The 16,467-nt window shown below is 40.3% G+C and overlaps 1 protein-coding gene across 1 annotated transcript in view; it reads right to left on the reverse strand.

The window, feature by feature from the left end:
* Positions 1–16,467, reverse strand: part of dock8 (dedicator of cytokinesis 8) — a 53,480-nt gene that overhangs the window by 33,807 nt on the left and 3,206 nt on the right. The window contains exons 2-7 of the mRNA XM_042421013.1: positions 10,988–11,087; positions 6,416–6,591; positions 5,558–5,629; positions 4,796–4,904; positions 945–1,154; positions 84–169 (exon numbers count right to left, since the gene is read on the reverse strand). Of these exons, the coding sequence (XP_042276947.1) occupies positions 84–169; positions 945–1,154; positions 4,796–4,904; positions 5,558–5,629; positions 6,416–6,591; positions 10,988–11,087 (753 nt within the window). The remainder of the gene's footprint in view (positions 1–83; positions 170–944; positions 1,155–4,795; positions 4,905–5,557; positions 5,630–6,415; positions 6,592–10,987; positions 11,088–16,467) is intronic.

Here is a 16,467-nt window from a genome sequence, read left to right on the forward strand (position 1 = left end):
AACTTATGACTGAAACAGAAGGCAACTGTTGAAACGATAGAGCTACTCCCCCTCCTACAGTATTATGAAAATGTATGACATACTTGATGGCCTGGCATCTGATCAGGATGCGGTCTCCACTGTGTTCTTTGGGGCAGTCAGGAATGGGCCGGATCTCCACCGCATCTTCCTGGAACACAATAGCACAGAACGTTTTAAAACTGCGCAAAAAATAGGGAGTAGTAGTCGTTCAGAGAAGATTCAGGAATTCAAGCAAGATTTACAGGTGCGGACTGAGAGGATTAGTGTGTGTGGAATCTTTCCAGCCGTGTTTTCACATTTCCAGCAGCAGTTTAAAGTTTCTGCTGTGCAACAATGGTTTATGGATATTTCTCTTATAAATCATATGAATAATTGATGGACTGTATTCAAAGAATACTGAACCAGAAACCACCCTGATGAGGGTTAGATAGCCAAAAACATTGGGGAATAAAGTATTGTATATTTAACAAATTTTGAAAAAAAATTCTTTAACAGGGACAATGGACATTCATTGACTGTCCCACAACTAGCTAGATAGCTGAATTTCATCAGCAGTCCCTGGGCAGGCGAATCCACAAGAGAATTACAGCATCAAATGTTATAATTCAGACAGGGTACAAAGAATAAAGACTTTCCATTTCAAACATTACATCATACAAAAAAATGAAATAAAATACTCTATGTTTAGTACTTTGTGGTTAATGGTCACATGACTGGTTATGGTTCAGCCGAGATTTCAATTGTGATTTGAAATGTGATCTAAAGTTCACATTTAGTCTGCACATTGCTGTATGTGTATATCTAAAAATTGGAAAACTGGAGGCAGAGAATGTAACATAAAAATGAAACCTAACACACACACTTCCTGTACAACAATATAGACACTGACTGGCATATTACAGCCAGCTCTCTCTTTGTCTCACCTCATCAGCTGGTGGGTACAGAGCAAACAGCTCAGGATGTCTGTTCCCATGTCTTGCCTCTTGGTTCAAGCGGTCCAGCTCATCATGGCTGCTGAAGGCCAGCAGCCCCTCCACTCTCTGCTCCGGGGTCAAACACCGCAGGTTAAAGTCAGAGGAGGTCAATGTGCGGCCAGAGTCATCACTCAGCCCAGCTAGAGTCGGAGACTTGACCTGGGGCAAAAGCAGAAAGAAAAGGGTAAAAACAAAAACAACAAAAACAAAGGCTGAGCAAAATAAGGGGCTATTAAGGCAGAACATTTAAATAATATTACTTGAACAGGACTTGAATGAATAAATGTCAACATAACAATGCTTGCCAGACCTATTAACCATCAATTTCCCTCCCCAGTGTTCCTTCATGGCTTTAAATCTCTAAACCATTTAATCAATTTTCAAACTGCCTATACTGTATTTTTTAAACTAGCATCATAAATCCTATCCTATATCCTTTCACAGAATTTTATGAAGTGTCAAAACATACATTACATTAAAAATGTAGCTTCCATGCTAATGTTATAAGCAGACACAACTAACAGCTAACAGGCATTTAGGGTGTCTAGACACTCTGTTTTGGCCTGGAGACAATGACAGTCTCCTGTGTTTTTCTGATCAAGGCTCTCAATGTAGAGAACAAAGCATAGGCTCGTGTTTAAGTTCATGAGATAGTTAAGTCTTTTTATTACAGTTTTGTTCAGCATGTGCTTTTATCTGGCACATGTGTAGTACATTACTGTAATTTTATGACAGTTGGATGCATTTTCAGTTTCAATTCCCTCCTCTGTCATGTACATTTTCCTACTGTATTTTCATAGTCATGCATGTAATAAAGTCACCAGAATGCAGGAATCAAAGCCACTGAATCTTTGACATACAATATGATGCAATGATCTACTTGTCACGAGCGATATTGATGCATTCCGCATTAGCTGATCAATTTCTGTAATCAGAGATCTCCCAGCAGGCTGATGGTTTGCTATACAAAAATGATAGCAGCAAAGAGGGCCGAGCTGACTTGCTGACCCAGAGTCGCGACAGCTTTGAAAAACAAGCTCACCAGATGCTGCACATTTTTGACACCCAGTGCCCTGCCAGCAACAGCACTGGCCTGTTGGGCAAAATGAGCACCAGGCAGCAGCATTAGCTTATAGCCTTTAATTAAATCACTGACAATAGCAGGGTGACATGCAAATGTGTCCTCTCAGACACCCTGCAAGGTCTGGAAGGAGACTCAAGTGTCAGAAATACATGAAAGATGGTTTTTGTTGCACATTGTCAAACAAATTTATATTTTATATTTGGCGCCTTTTAGCTCAGCCTTGTTTGTTGCTGTTCTGGTTAAAAGACCTCCAAATACTGTACAAGACTCATTCATTCAGAAAATATCCATGCTCGGATACCACTAATAGTACTCTTACGAAGTGAATAAATCTAAAATCTCACTTTAATATGAACATACTGTACATTGGCTTCTTATCTTTAACCAACAGATACATTCTGTGCATCTGTAAAACTTCTCCAAGTCTGTGGCTCAGGTTCAAGCACAAAAGGACATTATCACAAGTGTTGTTAAACATGTCTGGAGTCAGGAAGTATTCACTGTATTTCCTGTGATAAACAGTTGCCACTAAACTTAATTAAAATCAAAGGATTTGAGCATCCTCTGCCCATCAGTAAGGGGTCTCTCAGGCTGGTACTGGCACCATATGGAATTACTCAGACTCAGCTACAGGGCAGGGCATAACCTCTCTGCTCCCATACTACATCCTGCTCTGAACAGTCCCTCTCGCCACCCCTCCCTCCTTGTCTGTTTCACTCCCATCATCCATCAATCTCACATCCCCGCTCTCAAACCACAGGCAAGGACTGACCGAGCTTCCCTGCTAAAGCCTCACTCTGTTCAGGCTCAGAGAGACCATCACACCATGATCCCAGGGCTATTGCTAAAGCAGATTGAACCATATAAGAGACCTATTAAGCACTGAAGGACAATAGCGCTGTTCTTCCCCTCTCTGTCACTCTCTTTCTGGCATGTAGATCATGGGAAGCCTGCGGCTGTAATAAGGGCCTTTTGGTTTGGGTGATTAACCAGAATTGGCAAGGATGAGGAGATAGGAGGGGGCTGGTGAGGCTGGCTGGTGGTGAGTGATGGCTGGGTAGTTAGCCAGAGGCTGGGAGTGGTACTGACGGGGACTTGGATTGGCTGGGACTGCCTAACCTAGGGATTTGGCCACTTTAGGACAAAAGAGCTAGAGAGTGAGGGCAGTGAGAGAGGATGGGAACTTGGCTCAAAATAATGTCAGTGGAGGACTGATGAGGGATGCAGACTTCAGCTACGTGATGATTTAAAAAGTTGTGTGATATTGTGATTTAACCGCAATATCACTTTGACAGTCTAGTGGAACAAAGAGTTGATCAGGGATGGCGTGCATTAAAACATTCAGTTTTAGTTGTGTTCAAGCCAGGCTGAGTGAACTAGAAGGGCCACTGCCACAGTGGAAAGAGTGATAGGAATAACAAAACCCTGTTGTGTTCACTTTTAAAGGATCCCCCACCCAAGTCTCCCACCCCTCCCTCACTCTCCCACAGTAATGCAGTCTCTCTCTCTCAAGCCTTGATCAGTATGGACTACCATATTGCTCTCACTTAATGTCTTCTTTTCACAAAATTACACTTTAACCAAGTGCAACATATTGACATCCAAGGACAAAGTCGGAAAGTGGCTTTGCTTTTAACTCTGCTTGAGAAATACACCTAAAGAAATAGTTTGACTTTTTAGTAAACATGCTTATTTGTTGTGTGTGGAGCCAGAGCAACACAATGTTTAGCTTAGCTTAGCTTAGCATAAAGACTGGAAGCAGGGGGAAACAGATAGCCTGGATTTTAAAAATATCACCAATTATTACCTCTAAAAACTCACTAATTAACATGTTGCATCTCATTTGTTCAGTCAGTAGACAAACACAAATGCAAAAATCAATAATATGTGATTTTAGAGAAAGTTACAAAGTGATTTCTTGAGGAAGTTATTTGTCTGCCCAGCACTGTACAGTGAAAAGACAACAGGAAATCACAGCTCCTGGCTGTTGTTCACCAAGAAACAGTTACAGCAGAAAGCTTTAGAGGTGCTATTAGGCGTTTTTTTTGTTTGTTTGTTTGTTTTTTACTATGTACAGTGAACCAGACCTAGCAGTCTATGCTACACTAAGCTGATTTGCTAAGGTAAGTTAACTGACTGCTGGATCGAGCTTCACATGAGAGTGAGTCTCACATGAGCTCTCAGCAAAAAAGCAATTAAGCATATTTTGCAAAATGTCAAAATATTCAGTTAAATTTAGACACTTGAAATGTATCAAGTTAATGCCAGAGATGCATATAAAGCTATATCAAAATATTTTCTTTTGTTTATTCTTGCCCAGAACCTAACCAAGCATCATAACCAAAAATTGTAATAGCTTTAAATGCGAGTAAATGCAGAATGTGACCAGAATATCAGTCTGCCACAATAGCTACAACACAAGAGTCTTATGAACTGTACAGGACAAGAGTGACTGAAGAAGGAAATAAGTGAATAATTGTTCCAGTGTAACAGAGCGGCCTTCCACACTGCACAAGACTGGCTTTGAGGAAGGCAATATGAAGAGAACTAATACTTCTCCTCTATTGAGTGACAAAGATTGTGAGTGAGGTTTCCTGATCTGAAGATCTGTGGGCTAATTCATCTCAACTCTATTCAGATGAAAACTGGAACTTTAGAACATTACTGTGTGTGTTGTACATTTTAATTCACAGCTGGATGTGATTGTGTGACTTACTGGTGTCTGTTCTTTCTCTGACTGGACGTCGGACTCAAAGGTCTGCTTCTGAAGGAGTTTGTGTAGGCCAGCTCGTTCCGAATATGCACTCCAGCCATCCCCCTGGCACCTTCATACACACACACACACACACACACACACACACACACACACACACACACACACACACACACACACACACACACACACACACACACCGCGTCAAATACCCAGACACAGATGTACACACCAGTAACAACATGCATGGTTACTGCTGATACACCTCTGCACTTCTAATCAAAGTAGATAACAACACAAACAGAAGTCTTACACAACATAGTGTCGGTGTATGTGTGTATGTGAGTGTTTGTGGGAGAGAGAGAGAGCAATAGAGAGAGCTCTACAATGTAATCAGATAGGAGATCCCAGTGTATAACATTTATCAGGCTCTCTCAGACTTCGTGTTTCCTGATTCACAGACACAAGCGACTTCTCAGACAGTTCCTCAACAGCTAAAATACTTACGAGGACATTATTGTCTGTGTTTTTTGGGATCTTTGATTAAGATACAAAAGCCTGAAGTGATCAATAAACACTGTACATCAGAGAAAATCCACCTAGATATTATTGCTGAAGTTTTTTCATTCAAAACTGCACAGATATCTGTCAGGGTATCTACGTGAAGCCAAACAGCATGTACATCAGCTATATCAATCTTGAGAGTCCTGAGCACTCTGTAACTGCAACACGGTAACTCTTGTGCTTCTGTGGGAGACTATTTACCTTCTAGAGACCACAAGCCACGGCTGGGTGTAACTCTTTACACAGTCTCTCACATGGGGATCCAACTCCACTCTACAAAGAAAGGGATGAGGAGGAGAAAAATTTCAAAGACATGTAACCAGATTTTCATGCAGAAATGCTTGCAAACATTCACAGACAACTGAAAACTCTACATTCCTCTCCTGTCATGGTCAAGGTGTTGGGCAAGTGAAAACTCTGAGTAAGCTAAGATAACATAAGTTGACAGAATAGTTTTACAGTGACTGAAGGCATTCAAAGAAAATGATTACGCTCCTGGCTCTTATTCTGCAACGGCATGAATCTTTCTTAAGTCTATACTCCCAACCAGTGCCTTTCAACTCAATACACCTGAGGAATAACAAACAAACAAACTAATTTTGCACTTTATTTGACCATTTTTAATCTCTACATTTGATCTTATTGTAACACTTTACTCTCACCTTACTAGGTGTCTTTAATGTTGTTGTAACTCAGATCACAAAAGTTGCTAGATAAAAAAAAAAAAAAGTATTTTCCTACATGGGCTTGAAAAAACAGTGTTCGGAATCTGTCATTTCCTTACTCCTTTTAATCTCATATTTCTGTTTCAGTTTTGTGGGTGTTGTTGTTGCCAAACTTTTCTAGAAAAACGATTCAGTAGCGGATTGCATGAAGATTGTCATTTTACCACTAACAAACACTGATGATGAGCTAAAACACACTAATTTGTACATTTTCTGCACTATTTAACACTAAAGATCTCTTCATTCCTTTTGCCCTATCACCTTGTTTATTTCCTTTGAGAGGATTTTTCTTTTTATTCCTCTGTTGTCTAATATCTGTCTTCTTGTGACTCACCCATCCTCAGGGACAGAGTGTCGAATGGTGCGACATTCCTTATCCACCTGCTCCACCTTAAGGTCATCGTCTGGGAAGTCCCCAAGTTCCTGCATCAGGGCTGAGTCTCCACTTCTTAGCTGTGATATCAAGAACTCCTCCAAGTCCAAAGGTTCCACCGCTTCATACGACTGGGGCTGAAGAATCGAGAGGTGATGGTGAAAGGGAAGCAATGGGGTTGAAGGAGAAGAGGAGATTAAAGTAAGTAATAGGACACATAGCACCAAATATCTTTATTAAATATCCCAACAGAGCAGAGAATCAGTGGATCTCCTTCAGGGGGATTATTAATCATTTGTCTGAAAAGCTTAGATGTAAAGCATTCCCTCCATGAGACCGTGCATATTTAGGGTTAAGGTGACAAAAACAAAAGGAAATGCAAAAAAGAGGCAACATGAGACAAAATGGATCAATCATTTGTGAAAAGCAATTGGTTGATTGATGAGCCCTCAGTTGTATTCAAATAGTGCAGAAAAGGACTGAGAAAAAAAATAAAAGATAGGAGGGGAGGTGGGACCAGGCATGTTGAATCATGACTATTTTCTTATACCTCATACCTGTCGTGGAACAAAAGATTCAAGCACATACATAAATAGAAACTGGAACAAGCTGGACAGTATCAGACAGTTTTCACTGTGGACCTATTTTTAGACAGAAACTCTATCAGCACACACTCCAGAGCCACAGAAGATCAAAGGCAAAGCTGCAATCACTTTTATGTACAGTACAAATGGGCTGAAATTTTCATTTGGGTCTTTGAATCAGCACATATTGTTCAAATCGTCCATACACACAATGAAATAAATTCCCTGTGACACTTAAAGGGGAAGAATAAATGAGCTTTTCATCATTAGAAAGGGCTCTCTGGAGGGAAAAAAAAAACACAACTGATGTGATAACACACGTCTCTTTTGTGGTGCCCGTCTGGCTGAGGTTGTAAAAGGGGAACCTGCATAGAGCAGGTGTTAGTGTAAAAGCGAAATGAGCAGGCCTCCAATCTGATTATAGTATGCAGGCTGATGTAGGCAAAAGCTTGGAAATAAACACACAAAGTCTCTCAACCCATAGAGTACAACATTTTAAGAGAAAAAAAAATCTACATTAGCACTATCCAAAAAGAATATTTAAGCTTTTTAATCATGCACACTGTTCTGCACAGGAAGCGTTTGCACAACAATCAGGTAGTGTGCAAAATACTGGGTGAGAGAGAAAGTGTTACAGGAGACAGAGAAAGGGAAGAAAAACACAGAACCAAACTAACCGCTGGCATACAAACACTGACAGATAATGGACACAGAAGAGGTTTAGATAACTGCTGCAACAAGATGAGTCACTGATGTACTCAACTTTGGAGAGCGGAGCAAATTCCATTTGCCTTCAGACATGTTTTTACACATCAATCTACCCCGAGGAATATTTTTCTCTTCTGAGCACTCAGGAGCAAACTGTACCACAAGGGCTAGTGTCAATGGCTAGCATGCAACACAAGAAGGAAAGAATACACAGAAAGCCAGACAGAGCAAGCATATGATTATTATTGTAAATGACACGCCTATCGATGAAAACTTTAGAGGAGGAGGTGTCAACAGTGTTTCTACAGTGGCGGTCCTCTCATCTATCTGCATCTCTCGTGCATTCTGCTTCAAAGTTCAAAGAATCATTGTAACATGGCTTCTTTTTCTTTCTTGTTTAGTGTGGAGGCTAACAGGAACAAATGAATGCAAATCTATGCATGCCTCCGATCAGCGCCTGCTGCTCTTTGGAGTCATGAGTGGAGCTAGTAAGCAAGCTTCTCCTTGCCAAATCAGTAGCAAGACTTTCTATCAGCTTATTTAGTAGTGATTATAAAGTTAATACCTTTGCAAGAATTTATGAGAATGAATATTGATTTTACCAGGAAGTGAAGGAATCTACATCAAAACAGACAAAACTCAGTGTAGACAAACTCAACAAGAAATTAATTTAATAAGCTGCTTTTTTTTAGTAAAATTACACATCTTTTACCAATAGCTGCAATATCAATTACTATTGAGAGCTGTTTTAAGAATATTAATCAATTTAAAATACAATGTCCATCTACCAACTGTTCAGTGTACAATATGACAAAACAGACATGTAAAGAAGTCATGACAAACAAAGTTCTAACAAGATACAGCCACCTTACGCCTGAGTCATGATATTCTGAACAATTAAGTGTACTAATTATCTCTTTCTATCATTTCATTAAATGACAGCTGTGCTAATACAAAAAGTGTAGACTCACCCTGCTGAAAACTGAAAACTGCACAGCAAAAAGGAAGCATACAAAATGGCGTACTCCGGATATGGGAACCTGCAGTGTGCACCTACTGACGCTGAGTGCTTTTTGTTGAAACTATGCCACAATGCAGTGCACAGATCCTCTTAAAATTGATCCACATATTCCTAGAGGCTGAGAACCACAGTAGATCAGAGAAGAAACAATCAGCATTACCAAAAGTAGAAGAGACGTTTATAGTCTATCAAAAGGTTTAAGTTGAGCCTGACTGTTTTTACCCGCTAAATGTATTGACAGTGGTTGCATTCAAAGTCTTGCAGTTTGGAGTTGAAAGGGCGAAACCACAAGACATTACAGGAAGTGACATAAACAAGGCGTCCCTCCATCAACGGGTGTTTCAACAGACAGGAACAGAAACTAAAGACACACACACACACACACACGTGTATGCTGCTTGTACACACACAGCCACTGCACATGTGCACAAAAACACATGCTGCTTTTCCTCTTAATCTCTCAATTTGTATATCAAACCTACAACGAACAACCACGAGCCATCAATATTCATCATTTCAGGCGCTAAAAATGGCAGGAGAGTAAGAGAGGGAGAATTGTGATAACCGAAAAAGTGATCCCCGTCACAACTGCAACAACAAACATGCCTCCCTCCTCTCAACAAACATCCCACCCTCATCCCCGTGCTAGACGCGACTGCTGAATAATGGGAAACTATCATCCCCGAGATTATGGTATTAAAACCTCTCTCCCGTATCCCAAATCCGGCCATATTAAAGATTTGCCCGTGTAAGCTGCAAGGTAAGCAGGCCCCCATCCAGCGCTTGTCAGTAGCCAAGGCACTGACCCATTTCCCAAGCAGGTTAGAGATTAACCACGTTGCATGCTACAAGACGGGGTGGGATGGGATGGTCCAAGTATTCCTCCTCAAAACCTGTCAGCTGACTAGCTAAAGGATCATCACTGGGAAAGTATCAAAGGGCTGCAGCTCAGTCAGTCATGCACACAGATATGTCAGGAGACTTAGCGCCTAAGAGCTTTAGAAAACTTTCAATGAGAGAGACGTGGGGCGGCAGGGAGAGGAGATATGTGAGGGAAAGACAGAAATAGAAAAAAAAAAAAAAGTAGGAAGACTGACAGTGGAATATATGAATCTGGGAGGCAGAGACAGAGGTTCACAGGGTACCACAAGAGTGTAGTGGGAACAAATCCCTGCAAAGGATTACTGTGCATCATTCTGTCTGGTTGCTTGAGAGAGCAGGAATCACTCTTAACTCTCTGTTTGGCTTCAACTAAAGAGGCAGGAAAACAACCTGTCATAATGGTATTCAATCCTCTGCAGAAACTGCAGAAGAGATACTCAGTTTTCCAAACTCTGTTAAATAAACATAATAATAACAATAATAATATTATCAAAAGCATGCTAAACCATGACTGTGCTCTTATCCCATCTATTGTAAGAGGAAGGAAGATACTTCCTAAAAAAATCTCCTTTGCAGAAATACAGACAGCTGCTTTTTGTAAGAACTGCTACTTGTGCCGTAGCAGAATTTCCATGATTCAAATTATAATCTATGAAGACGAGACACCACACTGAGTCAGACATTCACAGAGCTAATGACAGTAAAGAGGATGTGAAGAAGATATGCTTAAATCCCTGTGGTGTAGGCAAAAGCACTAAAGCTGTGTGAGTGCAGCTTGGTGAGTGCAACACTCCACTGTATATATTTATATTCACACAGTTAGCAGCACATAATGAGATATTCCTATGGAGGCCCAGCATTAATGTTAAATGATGTTTTGACCTATCATTTGGTCCTGCTGTGGGTATCAGGCTGTGAAGTCATATTGTAAATCGGCTGAGCTCTCTGACAGGTGACACCGGCATTCAGTTCTTGTCTGCTGCTCTTCTTAAACACACTTAAGTATTTATATTCATTCTGTTAGATAAATAATACTCATAAAAAGGAATTTGTCATTTGAAAACTTTGATGCATTTTCATTTTATTTAATCCCAAATGTCATCCATTACCTATATTCCTTTCTGGAACCCGCCGGTAGCTATTGCCACACATTCAAATGTTCATAGTTCAAATGCAAAATGTTGACTTTGCTTATGACTATTTTTTCTAGGTAAATATGAATCGATAATAGACCTGATACTTGATGGATAAAAATGAGAAATTACAGATTCATTTTAAAAACCCAATGTTGTTTTATTTATTTATATATTTATTTATTTTTTATAGAAGGAAACTCACCACATTGAGGCACACTGAGGCTGAAGCGTTGGAGTTGGTTCGGCTGTGATTAAAGCCATAGTTCCCACTGAAGTTTCGCCTGATCTCTGCAGACGAATGCCTGGAACAAAACATGGAAACACATAAAGATTCATTAGGTTATGTGACCAGAGGGCATATCAGTATAGCAAATATGTGGGGATTTGGAAGCTTTTTGTTGGAAAACAGACATATAAAAACATCTCAAACCTTATGTAAAACCATAACTTTTGTACATTGCGACCAACATGCGCTTAGCATATCTTAATGAGAGATGCAACAGAAATTCCAGCATTGTTCCTACTCGCATTAGTTTGAATTGGTCAGCCGTGGCGATTCCATTCAAACCATTGTTCACTCTCTACAGAAGCACATCTCTGCTGGCTGTGTAAAGGCTTTGTCATGCTGGCAGCCATACAGGCAGTGGAGTAAATATGGTGTCCTGATTTAAGGGTCAGGCCGAGCAGGAAATCAACATGACATAGGAATGAAGGGGTATTCAAATACATTGAGTAGATGGGGTCGGTGTGTATGCGTCTAAATGTGTGTGTGTGTGTTTGCCTGTAGCTCTCTCCAAAAAGAGGAGAGAACAGAGAATGACAAGAGCAGAGCCAGTGTCCCAATTTGTTGCACACATTTCATCTCACTGCATCGCTGTGCTAATGCGCTGTCTATTTCTTTGTAATTAATCTACCATATCATTGGAGCTCTACCAAACTCTACACAATAACTGCCTTATTCTCTGTGGCTAAATGCTGAAAGGCCAGTTTTGTGTGTATAAGCATGTGTATGTGTGTTAAGTATGTGTGTAAGTTTTTATTTATGTGTTGTTTTGAAATTGTTCAGATTTGTATGCATTTGTGCATACTGTGCGAGTGTCACAAACATTTTATTGCATCATTGCAACACAGGGTAAAGTTAAAGGGCAAAGACATAAGCAAATGGGTCACATTGCCGACCACCTACCCTGTGGTCAATCTCATTTGTTCATTAAGTCCCCATGGCCATTGTTACAACAGCCCTGCTACTAATTACCACAAAAACCCATAAACATCAATGCAGTGGAGGAATGCCACCATATCAAAACGTCAAAACCACTGAAGCTGCAAAGTCATGAAGCATGTAAAATCTGTAAGACATCTAAAAACTATTATTCATTTTCTAGAAAAACATTGATTGCATCACCAGTGTAAACGCTGGTTAATATCCAATGTCCCCACATGCATTTCTGATATATTACAGTTCAATATAAAGGGCCTCAATGAAAAATACAATCTACTTCAATCTGAGACACTTTCCCCTCCCTCCTGTCAACGTCACGACACGCTGCGTAAATACAGTAACTGCATGCCGGGGAAGGTCAAGGCATGGGTGGAAGAACAGTATACAAATTTACACAAAGAGCAAAGTCCAGGAGAGCAGCGGCATTTCATTTAACGTCAACATTCAACATAAACTGCTCCGCTGTGGTTTCAAACCAGGTACAGAAAAGAAACATTACACCATATGTACAAACTAAACACCGACAACAATGCAAATGTGTACATCATTGAAATAAATGGCTGCAAATGGCATGAAGGGATGAAGGCATGAAGGCACAAGGCATAGGCCTACAACGACACACATATGCATGCTGATTTGCAGTGTGCACCAACATACACACACACACACACACAAAGGTATGTCTGGCCACGTTATCAACTTTTACTCTTTCATCACTAGCAATAACAGTGCTGTTATGCAATTCTCACTTGTGCAAAAGTCACTTTTAACCTAAACCTACACACTTTTCAACGTGTTTATAAGCCTTACTTGACTCAGAACACATATTGTGCAAAAGCACACCCGGAGGCTGTTCAGTACAACCAAAATCATGTACTGCTGGTCACTGAGTGGGTCTATTGGATCATAATGGTTTACTATCCTTGCACCAGGGCTCTTAGACAATAATTGTTAGTTGTCTTGCCTCGTATCCCACCGCCCACCTGCACAATCATCACCAAACTAATGTCTCATCACACGGCCACTTTTTACACTACTAATGGCTACAGGGAACGTGCTGAGTTACACTCCTTGTAATGCAATGAGTCAAATCACATAAGCCTGTGGAGCTTAAAGGAGCTGGAGGCAATAGACTGAAGCGCCAGAAAGCTTCAAGTCAACAGGATTGACACTCCTCCTAGCTCCACCTCCCGCCTTATCTGGGGAGTAAGTGACAGGACAGACTTATGACTTCTGCCTCAGACGTCTCTGCTTGGGTCCAATTGGTTTTAGCATGTTTCACTTTGAAATGAGAATGGCAGGGGAATGGGGCTGCTGAGATTTATGTGATTCTGATGTTAAATACTGCCTCTTTAACTAGATTAAATAATCAACACACAAGAAGCAGGCCTACTGTAGACAAGACTTTGATGGCTCCGGTTTAATGGTTCCATTCAGCTGCTGACCGAACAAAACAAAAAAAAACCAGAAGAAACAAGAATTTCTTTTCTTGCCGGAGAGCAGATTGTGTGGTGGGTGTATTGAGCTTGTACCCGAGGCAATTCAAACCTTGTAAAATCTTCTCATAACTTGACTTGTAAAGAATCGTGCCCTACCCTGTGTATAAACTGAGCCCACAACCACTGAGCCACTAACATGTGCCCTCCCTCGTCATCTTTCATTGCTATAAGAAACAAAGCTCATTCATATCTGTATCATCACATATCCCATACTGTATATTAAGTATAATTTGCATAGATACATGCATTGTCACATGAATGCACATGTGGGTGCTTGCTAGCATACAAACACACAGGCTCTATCTATAAAAAGACTGGGCAACTAAAACAGTAATCAGCCCTTGCCAGAAGAGCCAAGCAGGCATTATTTTACCACTAGTAGACCAACAGCTTGTCACAGCAGACAGCATCTGTCATTCTCTTTAATGGACCCGTGTCTTGGCATCCTCTGTTACATAAAACCAAAGCTGCTCTTGTCAGAAAGACAAAAAGCAGAGCTTTGGATTTTGGTCGTTTTGGTGTTATGATCTCAAAAGCAGATTGTATAATAAGCCCAGCATTGACCAATATCTTGATCATTACTTTTTACTGAAACCACTAAGACTGAGAAAGTAACAATTGTATTGGATCAACTCGAAGGCTTCTGAACATTTCAGGGACAAATATTTGACTGTCAACAATACTTGTTATGTTTTTAGCTGAGAGGACACAGATCATAAGAGATAATAAATAAAAGTAATGACTGTTTGAATAGGAAGACTTCAGGGAAATGGCTACACCATCTTTAATTAGGACTGACTGTTTCTGAAGAAACAGCTGTTATTGAAGTTGACTGCTTTGGTCTTGAGAGCAGCTTCTGAGTTTGTTTGTGCCTCATCAGGGCGTAGGGCTACAGGTCTGAGACCTCTGAGAATGACCATTGTGGCATTCCCCGAAAGGCACATTTTTTCACCAACGCTCTTTCAGTTTGATTATGTCGTCCTAAAATGTGAGCAGAGCCCGGATCAGCAAATCAGCGCATACTGCAACCCACTTTGAGCAAAGTGTAAGAGACTCCCAAATGTCTTGAATATGCATTTCAAATGAAAGGCTAAGCTAAATAGACATCTGTGGGCATGAATGCTTTGAATACAGTCAACTCATCCTGAAGAAGGCAGTTTGCAGAAACGTCCATCTTTACAAGTTTCTTTCATTACAAGGTTCTTTTTTTGTTTTCCAAAAAGAACCACATTTATGTGCTGGCATTGCAGCAACTATTATCACAACATCACCTTGCTCATGTTGAAGGTCCATCATTATTACATCATACAGTAATAATGTAGAGAGACTACATGAGATTGATGGGGAAACTCGACATTTGTGTAATTTGCTACCCCCCCTTCATCCACAATAAGGCTAGGTTAGGGGTGTAATCTGATTACCAGCGTGCTGCATGTGCACACAGATTTTATAGCAACCAGGTTGCCATAGTGCATATAAACTCTTTGTCTGATCTCCTGTGTAACCTGATTTGTTGTGTGCATGTAAACATAACGACTGTCACTATATCACAGGCCTCAACGTCTAGAGAACATGCAAAACCCCCAGAAAATCAAGCAAAATGTCAATAAATGTGCTTTCTTTTGGGTCAAACATTTTCATATAACACCAGCAAAGTATTTTCTTTTTACAATGAACTGCTAAGAAAGCATATTCTCTAGCTAAAAACTAAGCCTGATGACAATGATTACCTTTTTTTTTTCTTTTATGAGATATAATTAGACTCAGTAATCAACACTGATGAGGATGGCACTCTGAAAACAGCTGCTACCAGGGAGTCGATGTGGAGCCAGAATTACTACTGACATCAAGCTGCGGCGATTAATCAGAGACTGCTGATGACAGATTAGGAACACTGTTAAAAAACATCAGGACTCAGCACATTTTATGGTCACATTACCCAATTCTTTCACAGTAAAACTGATGAAAATATATCATGTATCACATCATCAGCAAATCAATTATAGCAACTGCCATGTCAAATCACTGATTAGTAGACTAATTAACCATAAATCAATTTTACCTTTTTTCAATGTTTACCTATTTAATGATTCCATTTAGTACAGGAAAACAATGCTATTTTGGAGGTAGATAATTGCATGCTATGTTAACCAGACTTTGATTGTTACTACAAACACTGGAATATCCGTGGTTATATTGTTATAACCACTGACCTTATGTCACACTGTGCTAATTAGATCATCCTGTATGAGGAAGAAATAAGAACCTGTTACTTATTCAGGGAAAATGAGAACAAAAAAAAGTGTTTTATCATTAATCAGAATAAAATACTTTTGTTAAAGCAGCTATGTGTGTGACCCTGTTATTTCAAGTATTTATGAGCTGTCAAATCTGCCTCTAATCTGTCAGTAATGCTAGACCTCAAACTACAGGGAGTCATTTAATATGAATAATACACACTTATTTCTTAAAATATGTGCCTTCACAAAAGTTGGGTCATGGAACCCCAACCCAAAGTATGATTTCTCAGTGTGGGTTCCAGTGTGAAACCCTTTAATCGTCCCTCTCCTATAGAAAGTAGCTGGCCATTTTGTTGCGTCATGCTGTCTATGGCAGGCCTGCACTTGCTGTGTGTGCATATGGTGCCTTTCTGTCAGCATTTCTGGAATCGTTGCCCAAGCATTCCTGAAATTGAGTCTGGCTCTAAAGCTGCAGTATCACTGCTTCTCACAGCTACATTCTGATTAATAGCCCCCCTCCCCACCACCACCACCACCACCATCACCACCAAAATAGCCAAATCTATAGTTCTACTCATGATTATCTGTATTTAGGTTGACTCCTCATGACGTGACTCCCACCAGGGAGGAGGTTCAGCCAGGCAGTCTACAATTATTGCTATTATCATCATTATTATCAAGTCAATCCACTGGAGGTGGGTAGCTGCTTCAGTTTGCATGT

The sequence above is a fragment of the Thunnus maccoyii genome, chromosome 9 (assembly GCF_910596095.1).
Source record: "Thunnus maccoyii chromosome 9, fThuMac1.1, whole genome shotgun sequence".
NCBI lineage: Eukaryota > Metazoa > Chordata > Actinopteri > Scombriformes > Scombridae > Thunnus > Thunnus maccoyii.